This window comes from Mauremys reevesii, linkage group 1 (assembly GCF_016161935.1).
Source record: "Mauremys reevesii isolate NIE-2019 linkage group 1, ASM1616193v1, whole genome shotgun sequence".
NCBI lineage: Eukaryota > Metazoa > Chordata > Testudines > Geoemydidae > Mauremys > Mauremys reevesii.
The window spans coordinates 180,361,780-180,380,092 of record NC_052623.1 but is presented as its reverse complement, the minus strand read 5'-3'; the positions used below and the strand labels follow the sequence as shown (position 1 = coordinate 180,380,092).

The window sequence follows — 18,313 nt, the reverse complement described above, 5'->3', positions numbered from 1 at the left end:
CATGGACCTCTGGAGAGGTCTGGCCTATGTGTCTGTGAAAACAGTGCCACAGAAGCAGCTGACCTCCACCAGGAGGAAGGGGGAGGGCAGATTCTTACACAGAAGTTCCCCTCACCATACAGATCTTGTCAGTGATGTGAAAGGAGAAGAAGAAAGGTGAGGGAGAGTGCAGTGATCTTGGCCACTCTTTGCAACCCAAAGTGTTCTGCCTAAGTATCCTAATAACCAGAGAGTGAAAGATGCTAAGAGAAACTGACTAGCATGTTTTCATTGTGCAAGTTGAGTGAAATACACAATTAAATATAGCATAAATAGTAAGAAGAGAGGATTTTTTAAAAATTCAGTTTTTACTAATCAAAGATGTTATCAGTAACCGAGGAAAGGAATTTATTTTTCAAAATATGCTCTTTAACCTAAGTATTCCTTCACATCTCACAAATCAGACCGGGCCAAATTCTGTTTGCTTTTGTCACAGAAATAGTTTAATCAGTTTTTTGGGACTACTTACATGTGGTAGGTGAGCAGGATTTGACTCCTTGTCAGTGACTATTAAAGTAAGATCAAGTGGTAAATGGTTACTACTCCATGGAAAAATATGGTGAATAATCTATTCAAGACTTTAAGGAATCAACATCACAATTTTTTTTTATAAATCATAGTTTAGATGTTTAAGCATTTTTAAGATTAATCTATTTTGTAATTCTAGAATACTGAAAACTGAAACTCCAATTATGAAGCTTTTAATTAGAATCTAAGAAATGCAGTTATTACTGTAGTCATGCTGCAGGAAGTATTACAAAAAATCAAGATGATTTTTTTTAAAGAAAAAGTGCTATTAGGGTATGTCTTCACTACCTGCCGGATCAGCTGGTAGCAATTGATTTCTCGGAGTTTGATATATCACGTCTCATCTAGACGCGATATATCGAACCCCGATTGTGCTCCTGTCGACTCCGGAACTCCAGCAACGCGAATGGCGGTACGGAGTCGACATGGGGAGCCGCAGACGTCGATCCTGCGCCGTGAGGATGGTAAGTAATTCGAGCTAAGGTACTTCGACTTCAGCTACGCTATTCACGTAGCTGAAGTTGCGTACCTTAGATCGACCCCCCCCCCCCAGTGTAGACCAGGCCTTAGAAAGGACATACCAATCCTTTTATCATATAATGGATTATTTGATTGGGTATAATAATGTCAGACACCGAACGTGAAGTACATTTGACAATGTAAGGTGTACAGTTTAAGTAGGATGACCAGATAGCAAGTGTGAAAAATTGGGACAGAGGATGGGGAGGTAATAGGAGCCCATATATTAAAAAAAAGGCTCAAATATCGGGATTGTCCTTATAAAATTGGGACATCTGGTCACCCTAAGTACAAGTATTTTTTTTTCCCAAGAGAGTCAATAATCAAGTAGTAGCAGTGTTCACTGTCTGAAGTACACAAAGTATGTTTGAATCTCTGATGTTTTTTAAAAAATTGTAAGCATTGCTCTCTTTTTTTAAACTAGAAAAGCCAAATGAAGAATACAGATCAACGAGTTAAGCTACTAAATGAAATCTTGCATGGAATAAAGGTAATACAAACAGCTAATGAGTTTCATTGTTCTGCCTAATAAGATGAGCGACTATGTTATTCAGAAAAGCAGGGTTTTTGTCACTGAACCTTTCAGCTGATAATGTAGGAAAGAACAATTTAGGGGAAAATATGTTCTGTTATATAACTACTTAAAGTGGTTATTTAAAGCATTATTAACATAAGAGATATGATTATAAAATATAGATTATCCATGATATTTTGATCTTGTTCTCTTGTTTTATTTTTTAATCAGCACAGATAGTTTGTCATTAGATGGTTGGAAATCTTCACTAAAACTTCACTTTTCTTGAAGAACAATATTGAGTGTTTCAAATTTGTTCTTGTTTCTGAAAATCTATTTGTCATTTATGCTTCTTCAATTTTTAAATCTAGCCAGTACTTCAAATTATTCACAGTTAATTCTACATTTTTCTGAAGTTTGTGGATTTCTAACCATAGACATTGGTGCTGCTATAAAATGTATATAATACACTTTAATATGTTACTTCTTGGTTGCAAGTAAGGTAGAGAATATTTTCATCATGAAAATGCTAGTATGATGGACTGGCAGCTATTTGCCAATACAAAGCCTGAGACCTTTCCTTTCTTCAGCATTTTGTGTTCTTTTACCACCTTATATTGTATCTTTCATGTAGATGGATCCCAAGAGTTTCTTTCCAGATTCTATGGGCACATTTGCTTCAATTAAACTACTCACGTAGCTAAAGGGTTAGGCCCTACTTGTATATGTAATTCCTCTGTCTGGTGTTCTGGATAATAGTAAAGGATGTTTTCAGGTGTCCTTTGGCCACACTTTAAATTTACTTCCTTATTAAATAAAAATATTATCTGAGCACATCACCTGGAGATGATCAGTCTTACATGCTGTGCACCAGGAACATGAAATAAGTGTGTGGCTTACCATACTGATACTTTCCCACATCAGTAAGTGATAGAAGAGGTTTACAATGAAGTCAGATGGTGGCACCTCTGTGGATAAATTTAATAAATTAAAATGTATAGGGGATGTATGCTGATAGTAGTAACCTGGAATAATAAGTAATCCACCAAAATGGGCACCGTGAAATGTATAGAGCTCAAGGTGGCTACACTATAGCATTCTTCATAATGAATCTCATTTTGGGTTATATTGGGTCTTGCTTGGACAATATTTTATTTTTAGAAGCTATCCACTGGAAAGGGCACGTGTTGGATATTTACACTTTTGTATTCAACATTTTCAGATACATTTTTGGAATTTAAACTCATTTTAACAATCATGATCACTGCTGTTGATTTACTAAGATGTAATTTTCTATTTATTTGTATTTAGATTCTTAAACTTTATGCATGGGAACCTTCATATCAGAAGAAGGTTGTGGAAATTCGAGAACATGAAATAGATGTTCTGAAGTCTTCTGGGTACCTGACAACTTTCTCCATGCTAACTTTAACCTGTATTCCTTTTATGGTGTGTTACTTAACAATATCCATTTTTGTAGTTAGCTATCACTCTTTTTCTCCTTTTTATTATCTTTAACAAAACATAAGCCTTTAAAATACAGTCGAACCCATTTATCTCGACCTTGGTTAACTTGCCAATCGTATTAAGTCGACGTTTTAGAAGTGGAACCGCCAAACTCCCTCTTTGTCTTATCGGTTTCTCATCGGTTATGTCGATTCTTTAATCTCGCCGAACCCTAATATCTCGAGCACAGAAGAGCGCCGAATTTGCCACTTACCGGTAAACTACTAACTCCGGCGGCGGCCCTGCCCGGCTCCTGCCGCATCCCTCCCCGGCCACGCGACTCCTGCCCTGGCCCCGCGTCCCCAGCCATGCGACTCCTGCCCTGGCCCCGCGTCCCCGGCTGCCCGGCTCCCGCCCGGTGTCCCCGGCCGCCCGGCTCCCCGCGTCCCCGACCCCCCGGCTCCCCAGCCCCAGCCGCCCAGCCGCGGCCCGGCTCCCGCCGCCCCGACCCACCGCCCCCAGCCGCCCGCTCCCGCGCCCCAGCCGCCCAGCTCCCGCCCGTCCGCCCGGCCCGCCGCTGGTCCCGCCGCCCGCCCCGCCCGGCCCGCTTCCCGGTCCCCGCCTGCCCGCTCGGTCCCTGCCCGCCCGCCCGGCCCCGCATACCCGGTCCCCGCGTCGCGTGCCACCCGCCCGCCCGCCCCGCTTCCCCGGCCACCCGCTCCCCGGCTCCCCAGCCCCGCGTCCCCAGCCCTGCGTACCCGCCCCGCTTCCCGCTCCCGCCCCGCGCCCGCCCGGCCCCGCTTACCCGGTCCCCGCTTCGCCTGCCGCCCGCCCGCCCGGCCCCGCTTACCCGGTCCCCGCTTCGCCTTATCTCGATCATCGGTTATCTCGACGCTTTTTGGCAAACCCCTAGGCCGGCGACATAACAGGGTTCAACTGTATACCCATTCTGTGTGAAATGCCTAGGTTAGTTAACGTGACTTTCAGAGCACCCATGCAATGTGTACATGTCCAAATTCTTTGGTGATATATATTTGGCTGCAGCTTCATTGACTTCAGTGGCTTTGTCCATTTAAAGCTGCAGAGAATTTGGCCTTTATTAGAATGTCAGATGTGTTTAGGAATAGTAAAACCTAGGTAATCTCTCATGACCATTTAATAAGGTAGATAGGGGCCTGAAACTCGAGCTGGTTGGGAATTTGTCGACTTAAATATTTTTCTTCAGAAAGTGGCGATTCATTGAAACAAAAACTGTTCATGAGAGAGGGCCAGTTTTGACACTTCTTATGGGAAAAAAACTGGAAAAATTTCAAAGTGGCCAGTTTCCAATTTTGACATTTTTGAAAGAAAAGTGTCCTTTTCTTTAGTTTAAAATGACTTTTCATTTTGAAATACAAGCTAATTTATAGTAAATAAAATTTAAAAATGAAAATAGTCAAAACTGACACAAAATCAGTTTTGACTATTTTCATTTTTAAATTATATTTACTATAAATTAGCTTGTTTCATGTGCACTGAATGTAATGTTTCCTCACACTGTCAGTCCATAAATATTTGAGATTGATTTTTTGTCCCAATTCAGAACCAAAAATAAGTTTCCTGCCCAGTTCTAACAACAAATGGAGACTACTGAGACCTTCACATAGACTGAAATCTAATGGAAATCCAATGGGAATATTATCTGTGTACAAACTTAATTATGAAATGGAATTTTATACCACAAGATATAACAGCTTGTATTTAGTCTGTAGACAGAAGTATGTTAGTTTTAATTCATGAATAGTAGCACAGTTTATTGCTTTAAGCTGTAGTCAACATCCAGCTCTTAATTGCTACCATCATATTTTTGTAGCAGGAATCATTGAAAAATAAAACTAAGCAGGATGGGACAAGTAATGGAAAAATAATCACCTCATCTCCCCTCCCTCCCCTCCCTTTTTTTTTTTTTAAAGGTCTCATTGGCTACATTTGGAGTCTATTTTCTGCTGGATGAAGAGAATGTCCTAACTGCAACTAAAGTTTTTACATCTATCTCTTTGTTTAATATTTTGCGACTGCCTTTGTTTGATTTGCCAACAGTGATCTCTGCCGTAGCCCAGGTAAAACCTAAACCAAATATGAATAGGTGTCAAAAAAGGATGACATTTATGGCCCTTTATTAATCTCCAGTGTTATGTGGTTTATTTTTAGATGAAGGTTAAACCACCTGATTATTTCTAGTTATATTTTGTTGAAATTTTCATGTCTTTATGGGGCGGGAGAGGCACTGGTGTTGGAAGGGGTTTCAGAGTACAGGCAAGTCTCATCTTACGTGGGGGTTCTGTTCCGCGGTTAGTGCATAAAGCGAAAACCGCATATAGTGAAACACTCATTGAGTTGAATGGCGGGCAGAATCACCTGTACTACAGATGCAGTTTTTATATTGTTTTTCGTTTTTTCCCCTGTTTTTGCCGACTGCTCAAAGCTGAATTCGCACATGTTAAATGTGCCTACAATGCAACTTGCCTGTATATTCTCTTTTGAAGTATGTTAACTTATAATAAGGAATGACCAGCAGGTGGCATGAGTACTGTTCCTATTTCTACTTGTGCTCTATCTACTGTTTCTGTATGTAGCTCAGCTTCTTGTAAAGTGGCAAGGCCATTGTAAACAGATGCCCTCTCCATCCTGTTGTCAGATGTGGGCAACAAACTATGCTGAATCAGAACTCGACCTGGGGTTTGGTTTTATTAACCTAGAAATTAGCAGTATTATAACAAAATTGAGCTCAATCTCCCCCAGCTTGACTGCTGCCTTAGGACTGCTCAGTTTATACGCTAAATGTTCTCTCTCTCTTCCAGAGAGCTAATCTACAAACCACCTGTCTCAGACTTTGTCTCCACTGACACAGGGGTGTTTTTTAAACAGCAAGATAACTAACGAGCATGGAAACAAGTCACTCGTAGTGTTTGCCACAAGGTAGCTAGCTGGTCAGCACTATACCCCAACCTGTGGTTAACTTTGCTTAATTTACCTTAAATAAAACTAAAGTGCATTGTCTCCACTATGTTTTTCCAGTAGAATAATAGCTAAAGCACCTTTTTTTTTTTTTTTTGTCAATGAAAACACAACCTTTGTGAGTCAGCAGAGCCTACTTCCCACTGGGACATGAGCATCAATGTTGTCTAACAGGGTGTGGTGTTTGAATGAATACTGCTGTCAGCCTAAACCAGTGGTCTCCAAACTTTTCAGGGTTGCGCCCCTCCTTGCCCCTGTTGTGGAAAATTGACCACACGTTGAGTTTGGATCAGATCAGCCTGAGGCTCCATTATTGATTACAAGCGCAGGGGGGTAATAGCTCTCAGTAGCTGCCCCCCAATTCAAGGAACATGCAAGCCTTTTAAAGCTTAAAACCACAGACTAATTACACATACTTCTGTATTAATTACCTTATTTGGAATACATTGCAAAATTTAATGCAGGTCAAAAGTGAAAAGAAACAATGATCTCCCTTATTTGGCTTTTCCTGCTATTGTTATTCCCAATCCAGTTCTTCTGTGGTTTGACTTTTCTAATGCTTCCATTGCAGTTATATTTAACAAGCTTGGCTATGGCTAATTGTGTTTGGGGTCTTTCCACTTTGCCTCCTCATACTCCTTACACACAGAAGCAAGCTCAACTAATACTTCAGGCCTACTACCTTGACCAAAGATCTAAAGGCCCTCTGTAAATTTTCCTCTACACTCCTGTCCATGTTCCCGCTGGAGCCGGGAATGGGGCCACAGCTTGGGCGGGGGAACATGGATAGGGGTAAGGGGGCCGAGGCTGGGGCCGCAGCTGGGGTAGGTCTGGGAATGGAGTCCTGGCTGGGGTCAGGGCTGGGGCTGCAATCGGGGCTGAGGTTGAGCATGGGGGCAGGGCTGGGAGTGGGGCTGGAGCAGATACAGGGGCAGAGAAGCAGCAAAGAATCCTGTGGCACCTTATAGACTAACAGACGTTTTGCAGCATGAGCTTTCGTGGGTGAATACCCACTTCTTCGGATGCAGGTCACCTGCATCCGAAGAAGTGGGTATTCACCCACGAAAGCTCATGCTGCAAAACGTCTGTTAGTCTATAAGGTGCCACAGGATTCTTTGCTACTTCTACAGAACCAGACTAACACGGCTACCCCTCTGATAGGGGCAGAGAAGGGCTGGGTGGCCCTCCCTCCCTGTTCCCTCTGGGGGCTGGCCTAGGCCCCGCCATGCCCCCTGGAACATTCCTCCGTGCTTCCCTACAGGGATGCGCCCCACAATTTGGGGACCACTGGCCTAAATCTGCAGCTACCTTTATGAACGTACGTAAGGAAAACATTTTCTCTTTAGTGCCAAGATCTTCATTGCCCATCTCAAAATAAATTAATAGACATGCTTCTTTATTGGTGAATATATGAAGAATTGCTTAAAAACTCAAATAGCATAAATGTTTGTGCATTCTACAGACAAAGGTTTCTCTGAGTCGTTTAGAGGATTTTTTATATTCTGAAGACCTTAACCCTCAAGACGTTGACACAAACTACAGTGGAAGTAAGCAGGATTTTGTTGTTGTTGTTGTTATTCAGTGTCTGCAGGAACAAATTGATTAGCCAGCAATATCAACTGAGAGGATGCCTCTGTAACTTATTGTTGATTTCTCTTTATTGCAACAGATCATGCTGTGGGATTTATTGGTGCTTCTTTCCGATGGGAGACGACTGGACCTTCAGTCTTAAATAAGTAAGAATCAAGTCTTAGGTTTGTGAAGTAACTTTGAACAAGAATCTGTACAGGCATCACATTCTGCTGGGCTGAGTTTACATAGCTTTTGGCTAGATCAGGTTTCAGCAAACTCTGGCACGCGGCTTGCCAGGGTAAGCACCCTGGTGGGCCGGGCCAGTTTGTTTACCTGCCGACATGGCAGGTTCAGCTGATCGCGGCTTCCATTGGCCGCGGTTCGCCGTCCCAGGCCAATGGGGGCAGCGGGAAGTGGCGCAGGCGAGGGGTGTGCTGGCTGCGGCTTCCCGCCACCCCCATTGGCCTGGGACGGCGAATCGCGGCCAGTGGGAGCTGTAATCGGCCAAACCTGCTGATGCGGCAGGTAAACAAACTGGCCCGGCCCGCTAGGGTGCTTACCCTGGCGAGCTGCGTGCCAGAGGTTGCCGACCCCTGGGCTAGATGAAGACATTACAGTCTGCCTAGTGCAAGGTGCAGCAGGTTGTGATGTCCCAGAATAGCAAGGTAAGAGGCTGACTCCCGAGACCACAGTATTCCCCATCTCTCCACTACTCAGGAAATAGAATAAACTCAGAACAGCGCGTGCTTCCTGAGGTGCTGGCACTGCTATGTGACCAGATGTGTAGGGGGAAGAGGGAGGCCAAGATTCTGCTCTGTCTGCATTCACTCACCTGCACAGGGACTGAACGTGGAGCCCTTACAGATCCTGCTTCTTCAACCGCATTGTTACTCGTGATGCAGGTAGCCAGAACAGGGACGTGAAGGCACAAGATGGCCCAGTACCTCTGTGTAGCTGCACGAGCCGGACCACTATGCCCCCTGAAAGCATTTGTGAAAATAGCTACGAATCAAACAGGGTGTTTTTGTTTTCCTTTTGTAACTTACATGGTCTCTTACTGTTAATCTTGTACTGTGCCATGGCTTCCTACTGCACTGTTGCCCCGATTCTGCAACTGATAGTGTATGGTGACTTTTTAACACTCAGAGAGACACTACAGTCTCCTTACAGCCATAGCTTTTCAGGGCTCTAGAGTATGCTCTAGTCACAGGTATCCAAACTGAAATATTCACCTCCTCAATCACAGTAGAGTAGGCTGTATTTTTACCATTCAGTGTCCACTAAAGAGGATTCTACTCTATACACAGTACAGTGTTTATAGAGGATAACTGTTGTTTGTCTTCCTAAATGTTTCCAGTTTGAACATGAAGATCGCGGAAGGCTCTTTAGTTGCTGTTGTGGGGCAGGTTGGATCTGGAAAATCATCTCTCCTTTCTGCTATTCTTGGAGAAATGAACAAGTTTGAAGGAACAGTCCAAAGAAAAGTAAAGTTGATTTTATTTCTTGTCTCTGCAGTTACACTATTACAATATGACTGTTTTACAGAAGATGGTTTATTTGTGAATATAATAAAATATATTGACAATGGAAGCATTTCTTTTAATATGCTGACCATTGGATCCCTTGAAAAAATGACTGGGTGGCATTCATGTTGCTTGTCAAGTTAACTGATTCGCAGCCACCTACACTAAAACTAATATGATTTAGTCTTCATTTTTAGTAAATCTATAATTATTCATTGCAAAAATCCTTAGGATTAAGGTCATGCATCAAGCCTACACATCCTACAGAGGCTGGTTTAGAAGAGTGATACAACCATAACTCATTTGGAGCAATGATATAGGTTTGCAGGAGACAGTCAGCCATTTCACAATGGCTTACACATAGAAAGGAGAGAAACCATTTAAATGGGAGAAAGTGAGTTGTGGGCAGAGATGGAAGGAAGTTCATTCTGCCCCTCTGATTGATAACAGCGCCCTTGGCATAAACTTTTTCTGTGGTTGAACAGAGTGAGGGAAGTGTCCAAGTGCCCATCACAATAAAATAGAATTTAAAGAGGCTTATATTAGGCTAAAATAACTATGCAGAAAGATAATCTCTCAATATAGCCCACACTAATAATAATATTTATCATTCCAAACACTGTAAATAGATTAACCAATCACCGTAATACTGATAAGTGCAGAGTTGTCAAGTAACTCCTGAGTTTGAGTCACTTTGAAGTAAGATTAGAATTTGGTAGTCCTTCCATTCCTATGTAAATCCGTTAGATCATATTGCCTTTCACTAATGTTTAAATAAGAGGAGTCTGAAGTCTCTTGCTAATTTACAGTAAGCGAATAAATTTAGTACATTTTAGTGGAAATCAAAAAAACAACAAAAAAAAGGGGGGGAGTGCCCTCTTTGGGACAGGGAACTATATAGAGTATGCTACTGAAGAGTTAGTATGGATTCATTGGGTGGAGGATGATGTCAATGAATCTCATCATATTTCTTAACAAAATTAATAGCTTTTCATAGATTTATGCATTTAAATCAGAAGGATCCACTATGATCATATAGTCAGGAGCTCTTAAAATCATCACTCCTGTCCCATAAAACCATGTTAGTTTCTAGTGGCTGACATTTTTATCCAGCTGGATCATCAGTGATACATAAAGACACTGTGTAACTAACCACAGGAGTGTCCACAATTAAGCAGTACTTCACCTTGTTATTCCAATTGAGCAATGCTTCAAAACTGGTTTTACTTAAAAAGTGCAAGTTAAACCAAAACATAATCTTCCTGTATTTGCCACATACTAAGTACAGGTCCAGTTTTGCTACCTATATGTGCATTGAGTAATACCTTAGTATGCAAGAAGTCCAATGGCTCTCAGTGAGGCTACTCAATGAGTAAGATTTTACTCAATGTGTGTAAGGGTGACAGAGTATAGTGTACGCATGTGCTCATAACATGTACAGTATTTCAGCCAGTATCTTCAACAGCTTGATCTGGAACATTGACTTTTTAGAATTCTAACAGTTTGACTGTGCTAATATTTAGAAGTAATAACCAATGACTTTACTTTGAAATATAATTTGAACAGCAGATGTTCTACATGTGGTAGGATAGCATTTTAAGAACTGTCCAAATGAGAATATTTTGCCTTTTCTCTTTATTTAGGGTTCAGTGGCTTATGTTTCCCAGCAGGCCTGGATTCAGAATTCCATTTTGCAAGAAAATATTCTTTTTGGATCAGGTCTGAACAGGCCATATTATGAGAGGGTTTTGGAGGCCTGTGCTCTACTACCAGATTTGGAGCAGTTACCAAATGGGGATCAAACAGAGATTGGAGAAAGGGTAAGAACTTGAAACATCACATGCAGTCACTCAGCTGAGCTCTAGGTCACAATATCTTCCAAATGCATTTGCTAATGCTATGTCTGCACTACATTTATGTCAGCAAAACTTATGTCGCTTAGTGATGTGAATATTCCACCCCCCTGAGTGACATAAATTATGCCAGCATAAGCACTGCTGTGCACAGCGCTATGTCGACAGGAGAGCTTCTCCTGCCAACATAGCTACCGCCACACATTGGGGGTGGATTAATTATGTTGACAGGAGAGCTCTCTCCCATCAGCATAGAGCGGCTACATGAGAGATCTTACAGCTGCGCTTCTGTAACTTCTCTAGTGTTAGACGTAGCTTAATTGACATCAAACATGAAAACTACTGGAAAGGCCTAACTCTGCCCCAAATGAAATCAGTGGGAACAGACTTAGGCCAATGCTGGTTGCTTCTGAAAACCTCCATCTCTATTTTGTTTTGGATTTTGTTATTCATTCCATAATCTACCTTGTTTGCCTGGATATGTTGCTGGAAAAATTGTCAGATACCACTTTTGTGTCTTAATCTTTTAATTTTAATTGTTTTAGCCCCTTTAAAAAAGTAAAACAAAAATGTCCAAACAAACTTTATGAAACTGACTTTAAAAAATGATGGAGTAATTATTGTTGTTGTCACTGTTACTCTGCTAATTGTTTCCAGTGCTTCCCTCTTATAGAGGATAAAAATATTTCTATAAAAAACTTTGTAAAATTAGGTAATTATTAAAAAAAAAATCACTAAGCTGATCCCCCTTTGTATGTCAGCTCTTTCGGATCTCTGGTTTGTAATATAACTTGCATAGAAAATGCTGGGAGATCAGAGAGCAGGAGCCAGAAGCTTATCAGGGATAAAGTTTATGTTTCTAACGTCAGCCACCCATACATCCTTAAATGGTTAACTGGGACATTTAGCATGTTAAACAAAAACTGTTTAAGTGTATGCATTTTATATCTGCAGGGTTTCCTTTAAGGCTTAGTGGTCGGAACAGAGGCATGCTAATAAGTTACTGCACCCTCTTATGAAACTATTTCTATTTCTCCTGTATTTATCCCAATCCTGACTATTTTTACAAAAATGTTTTTGATCTTTTGTAAGATAGAGAAGGAAGAAACTATCATAAAGGTGCCATCTTAGTGTATTAGATAAACACGCTCTTCATAGAAGCAGTACAATAATTACAGTATTTTGCCTGTAACATATAGTAGTAGAATGTTTTCCCATTAGTTAGAACTACAGGGTTGGGAAGTACACCTAGTCCAGGACCTCTTATTTTATTTATAGGTAAAATACATGAAGCTATTACAGGACTAGTATCAAGCTGGAGAGAGTTTCCTTAATCCATAATGTTGTTTTCCTCTCTCTACCCCTTTTCCCAACTTCTGCACAATCATGCAGATACTTCACCTATCACAAATCACTCTTGTTTTTTCAAAGGTTACATATGTTTGTCACAAAGGAGATGTACTGTATAAAATACAGCCATATCCTTTTCTAGTTCTAAGCTTGGGAGTTTGCTAGAGCTCCTATCGAAGTTAGCGAGGGAACCAGAATGGAAAAAGCGTGATTGTAAACTCTTTCAAATAAAGCTAAGTGGACATTTGTAAAACTGTAAGGGGATTTATAGCCACTTCTAAAAAGTTCCTCTTTTGAAGTAAAGCTGTGTCCGTACTTTCATGCTCTACAGTTGACTTACAACAGCAGTTTTAAGCTGTAAACAATTACTTTTAACCCTATAACCTTGAAGAAGAATGTAAAATAAATTATATACATATATTAAAACTACCATAAATATGTTTTGTATGTGGTATCTCCTCTGGAAGTGATTTACACAGTCTATTTTCACTTAGTGGTATAGTGTAACTGAGAGGAGCTAGACATGCTGGTTCAGAATGACAGTAAATCATGGGTGTCTCTCTTGACTGGTTTGATCTAATAATGCTTTTCTTTTCCTAGGGAGTGAATATAAGTGTGGGGCAGAAGCAGAGGGTGAATCTGGCTAGAGCTGTTTACAGTAATGCTGACCTATATCTTCTGGATGACCCCTTGTCTGCTGTAGATGTACATGTTGGAAAGCATCTTTTCAAGAAGCTGATTGGGCCCTCGGGGCTCTTAAAAAACAAGGTAAAGAAATCAGTCTTCACATAGTACAACAGGCAAATTGAAAATCTTCAATCGTGTCTGATTGGGCTTGTTATGGTAAAGAGAGCGAGCACCTTGTTAAAACAGAAGCCCCGCTGATTGTGCTATTTGAATCATATCAAGCAGGCTTATGAACACAGACACAGTCAACACTTAACCTGGGCTGATCTGGAAGTCTCAAAGGGTACATCTACACTGCAATAAAAAACCTGTGGCACCAAGTTTCAACGTCTGGGGCAACTGACTCAGGCTTGCGGGTCTCAGGGCTAAAAAGCACAGTGTAGATGTTTGGGCTTGGGCTGGAGCCCAGGCTCTGAGACCCATCTTCCTTGTGGGGTTTCAGAGCCTGGCCTCCAGCCTGAGCCTGAATGTCTTCACTGCAGTTTTTAGCCCCAGGAGCCTGAGTCAACTGACTGGCCAACAAGGGTCTTTTATTGCAGTACAGATGTACCCATACAGTCACAGTCATATAATAATTGGGCTTCCAGCTTGCCCCTTGCTCATTAGCTGGCTGAGATTTTAGGAGTGCTGTGGATTCTATCTGTGAGGAGGGAGGAAGGGCCTTGTGGTCACCATTGATCCTTCACCTGGCTGAAAGGAGGACCTAAGTTCACAGATTCTGAGGCCAGAAGGAGCCACTGCGATCATCTAGTTATCCTGCATCACACACAGGCCATAGAACTTCCCCAAATAATTCCTGTTTGAATTACCGCATATCTTTTAAAACAACTGCTTGTGATGGAGAATGCACCACAACCTTTGGGAAGTTGTTCCAATGGTTAGTTACACCCCCACCTGCCCCAGTTAAAAACTTGCACCTTATTTCTAGTTTGAATTTGTCTAGATTCAACTTCCAAATTTACTTGATAGGAAGTTGCATCCACTGTGGGCTTGTCTACACTACAGGACTATTTCAAATCTACTTAAGTCGAATTTGTGTATCCATACTAAATACACAAATTCGAACTTCTGAGTCCACATTCACGGGGCCAGCTTCGACTTTGGAAGCGGTGCACTGTGGGAAGCTATCCCACAGTTCCCGCACTCCCCGCTGCCCATTGGAATTGTGGGATTTCCCCCCAATGCATGCTGGGGGGAAAAATGTGTCGTCATTGAACCGTCAATCCCGCCCTCCCTATCTTCCTTGAAAGCGCCGGCGGGAAATCTGTTCGCGCCCTTGTCTGGTCGGTTACAGCGCGGACGCCACAGCACTGCGAGCATGGAGCCCGCTGCGATCATCGTTGCACTTATGGCCGTTGTCAACTCCTCGCACGTTATCGTCCACCTCTTCCACAGTCAGATGCTGAGAAACCGGGCGAGGAGGCTCCGGCAGCACGGTGAGGAGAGTGGCGCAGACCTCTCAGAAAGCAGGGTACGCCGGGCAGTGGAGATCATGGTGGCAATGGGTCAAGTTCATGGTGTGGAACGGCGATTCTGGGCCCGGGAAACAAGCACAGACTGGTGGGACCGCATAGTGCTGCAGGTCTGGGATGACACAGAGTGGCTGCGAAACTTTAGGATGCGTAAGGGCACTTTCCTTGAACTGTGTGACTTGCTGTCCCCTGCCCTGAAGCGCCAGGACACAAGGATGCGAGCAGCCCTGAGTGTGCAGAAGCGAGTGGCCATAGCCCTCTGGAAACTTGCCACGCCAGACAGCTACCGGTCAGTAGCGAACCACTTTGGCGTGGGCAAATCTACCGTGGGGATTGCTGTCATTCAAGTAGCCCACGCAATCGTTGAGCAACTGCTCTCAAAGGTAGTGACTGTCGGAAATGTCCAGGTCATCATAGATGGCTTCGCCGCGCGATGGGATTCCCAAACTGCGGTGGGGCTATAGATGGGACTCACATCCCTATCCTGGCACCAGCCCACCAGGCCAGCGAGTACATTAACCGAAAGGGCTACTTTTCAATGGTGCTGCAAGCTGTGGTGGACCATAGGGGACGTTTTACCAACATCAACGTCGGGTGGGCGGGCAAGGTTCATGACGCGCGTGTGTTCAGGAACTCTGGTCTGTTTAGACGCCTCCAGGCAGGCACTTTCTTCCCGGACCACAAAATAACGGTTGGGGATGTGCAGATGCCTACAGTGATCCTCAGGGACCCGGCCTACCCGCTAATGCCCTGGCTCATGAAGCCCTATACAGGCGCCTTGGACAGTGAAAAGGAACTCTTCAACTACCGGCTGAGCAAGTGCAGAATGGTGGTGAAGTGTGCTTTCGGACGTCTCAAGGGGAGATGGCGGACCTTACTGACTCGCTCGGACATCAGCGAAAAGAATATCCCCGTAGTTATTGCTGCTTGCTGTGTGCTCCACAATCTTTGTGAGAGCAAGGGCGAGACCTTTTTGGCCGCTTGGGAGGTTGAGGCAAATCGCCTGGCTGCTGTTTACGATCAGCCAGACACCCGTGCTGAGAGAATATCCCAGCGGGAAGCGATATGCATCCGGGAGGCTTTGAAAGCGAGTTTCCTCGCAGAGCAGGGTAACCTGTGACTGTCCACTTGATTTTCAGAGAGCCTGATCATAAACCAAGTTTCCCCCACTTCCGAAGGACGTTTTAAAACTAAGGACATGTTTTAGTAATTAATAATAAATCTTTCGTTGACTTTGCATTTCTCTTTCTTCGTTGAAACATGGAAGCACTCTGTGCTGGTTAAGGTGTGCACTGATGGGTGGGTTTGCAGGAAGGGGCGAGGGGTGCCGTCTTTGGATAGGGTTTAACATGACGGCTGTGGGTTTGGGCGTTGGAAGGGGTGTGGGGTGTGGGGGAAGGGTGAGTATCTGCCCCTGGATGAGGGCTCTTTTTGGGGCTCAGGGCACCGGGGAGGATCGTGACTACGGTCCAAGTGCATGTGAAGGGAAGCCTGCCTTTACATTCTGGGATGTCAGGCACCAGGACCCTGCACAAGCATACACATCAAGGAAAGACCCGGTGTAGCATACACCACACAGACTGTCCCTGGTGCCTACTGACTGCAGTCTGTGTGTGCCCTGCAGTTGACCCTGCAGCCAAGTCTGTAGCATGGCACTGTGGGCTATGCAGTGAAATTACAACCCCCCCCCCTACAGAACAACAGAAAGTCTTCTGACACCAGAAACGTGATGGAAACAGTCAGTAACACAAAACCGTTTTTAATAATGTAGTACACAGTGGGGGGTTTGAACTTGGAGTTGGGACTGGTTGATGCTTTAAGGAAAGAGCTTGTACAAATTTACAGCGCGACAGTTGTCTCGAACATTATCGGTGTGCTGCGGTGCAGGGACAGTTCTCACGGCCCCTACCGCCCCTCCGTCTTGTCACTTTGGGTGAGGGGGGGACAGGACTTCTTGGCGTTGGAGGCGGTTGCAGATGCACTGCAGGGGCTCTCCTCCTGACTGCGGTCTTGCAGAACATCTACAAGGCGCCGGAGCGTGTCCGTTTGCTCCCTCATTAGACCAAGCAGCGTTTGAGTCGCCTGCTGGTCTTCCTGCCGCCACCTATCCTCCCGTTCCATGTGTGTGCGATGCTGCTGACACAGGCTCTCCCTCGACTGTCTCTGCTCTGCCGCCTCCGCTCTGGAGCTGGCCATCAGTTCCTGGAACATGTCGTCCCTTGTCTTTTTCTTTCGGCGTCTAATCTGAGCCAGCCTCTGCGAGGGGGATGGCGGGGCAGTCCGGGAAGGAGCCGAAGCTGTGTGATGCGAAAAAGTAGGTGATTTCCTTGAACAAATACATGTTTGCCAACAGTAAACACAGTCTAGTCAGTTTCAGTTAAGAAGACCAAACAGGGAACCAAGTCTCAGGAGATCTCGGAACTAGTCCGAGATTTCGGAATACGCTCTCATTGGCGGCGCGATTGCACTGGATAGCGCACAAGCGAGGAGAGACAGCTGCATCCCTCTTACACAAAGTCCTGGTAAGCCTTACAGTACAGAGTGCTTATCAGTTACTGCTTAGCTGTGCTCTCCTGCTGGAGGCAATGTGCAAAGCAGAGAAGATGAGCGTTATGCGGCACCTCCAGCCAGTGAATGGGAAAGACCCCTGTATGCGTTTCCTCTGTGGCCTGCAACACGTGGCTGTTAAGCGAGGGTCATTCTTATGCAAAGTAAAACTCTGTTAAGCAAGGGTCATTCTTATGCAAAGTAAAACTCTGTTAAGCGAGGGTCATTCTTATGCAAAGTAAAAGTCTACCATGCACAATAGTAACAGTACACTAATTCCACTAATTAGATGCAGCACTTCCACAACGACATCACCCTGAGGCGTGTCAGGCGCACACAGAGAGAGTGGATGCTCACAGAAGCCCTGCACAGACCAGGACCATACGCTGCCATGCTCGTCGAGGCGATGGTCCCCCTTTACCTGAGGATGGCCTGGCGCGGAAGAGTGTGCTTCAACAGAGCACCCAATAAAGCACCTCTCCCAAGAAACCTCTTGCTGAGGCTTTTCCAGCTGCTCTCTGAGAGCTTTTTTGAACTATCCCCAGAGGACTATTGCTCCATTGCTGTTTGTGTAGACCTGCTGTTTGTATAGTTTCATATTTAAAAATTGTTATATAGTATTTCTATTTTTTATATATATCCCTGTTTCTTAAAAAAATAAATGTTTCCCTGTTTGTAGCACTTACCGCCTGATCCTTCCCCTGATTCCGAGTCCGGGTTAACGGGCGGGGACGGTTGGTAGGGGATCTCTGTGAGGGTGATGAAGAGATCCTGGCTGTCAAGGAAAGCGGGAGTGGGTTCGATGTCGCCTGCGCCGTCCTCAACAGACCCTTCCTCATCTTCCCCATCGGCGAACAGGGAGGGGGAACTGTCCCGGTACACTATTCCATCCTCGGAGTCCACCGTCACTGGTGGGGCACTGGTGGCAGACCCACCTAGAATGGCATGCAGTGCCTCGTAGAAGCGGCATGTCTGGGGCTGGGCTCCGGAGCGTCCGTTTGCCGCTCTGACTTTTTGATACCCTTGTCTTGGGTCCTTCACTTTCACGCGGCACTGCATCGCATCCCGGCTGTATCCTTTGTCTTTCATGGCTTTAGAGACCTTCTCGAAGGTCTTCGCGTTCCGCTTGTTGGAGCGCAGCTCCGAGAGCACAGACTCCTCGCCCCACACAGCGATCAGATCCTGGACTTCCCGGTCACTCCATGCTGGGGACCTGTTTCTATTCTGGGATTGCCCGGACTCCTCTGCTGGAGAGCTCTGCATCGT

General features: G+C 44.4%; 1 protein-coding gene across 6 annotated transcripts in view; it reads left to right on the top strand.

The window, feature by feature from the left end:
* The window catches only part of LOC120395622 (multidrug resistance-associated protein 1-like), a 64,990-nt gene that overhangs the window by 20,136 nt on the left and 26,541 nt on the right, over positions 1 to 18,313 (top strand). For all 6 annotated transcript variants that reach the window (XM_039520176.1, XM_039520175.1, XM_039520174.1 and 3 more), the window contains 8 exons: positions 1,511 to 1,576; positions 2,912 to 3,049; positions 4,999 to 5,145; positions 7,506 to 7,590; positions 7,713 to 7,779; positions 8,973 to 9,099; positions 10,782 to 10,958; positions 12,942 to 13,109. In XM_039520176.1, the coding sequence (XP_039376110.1) occupies positions 1,511 to 1,576; positions 2,912 to 3,049; positions 4,999 to 5,145; positions 7,506 to 7,590; positions 7,713 to 7,779; positions 8,973 to 9,099; positions 10,782 to 10,958; positions 12,942 to 13,109 (975 nt within the window). The remainder of the gene's footprint in view (positions 1 to 1,510; positions 1,577 to 2,911; positions 3,050 to 4,998; positions 5,146 to 7,505; positions 7,591 to 7,712; positions 7,780 to 8,972; positions 9,100 to 10,781; positions 10,959 to 12,941; positions 13,110 to 18,313) is intronic.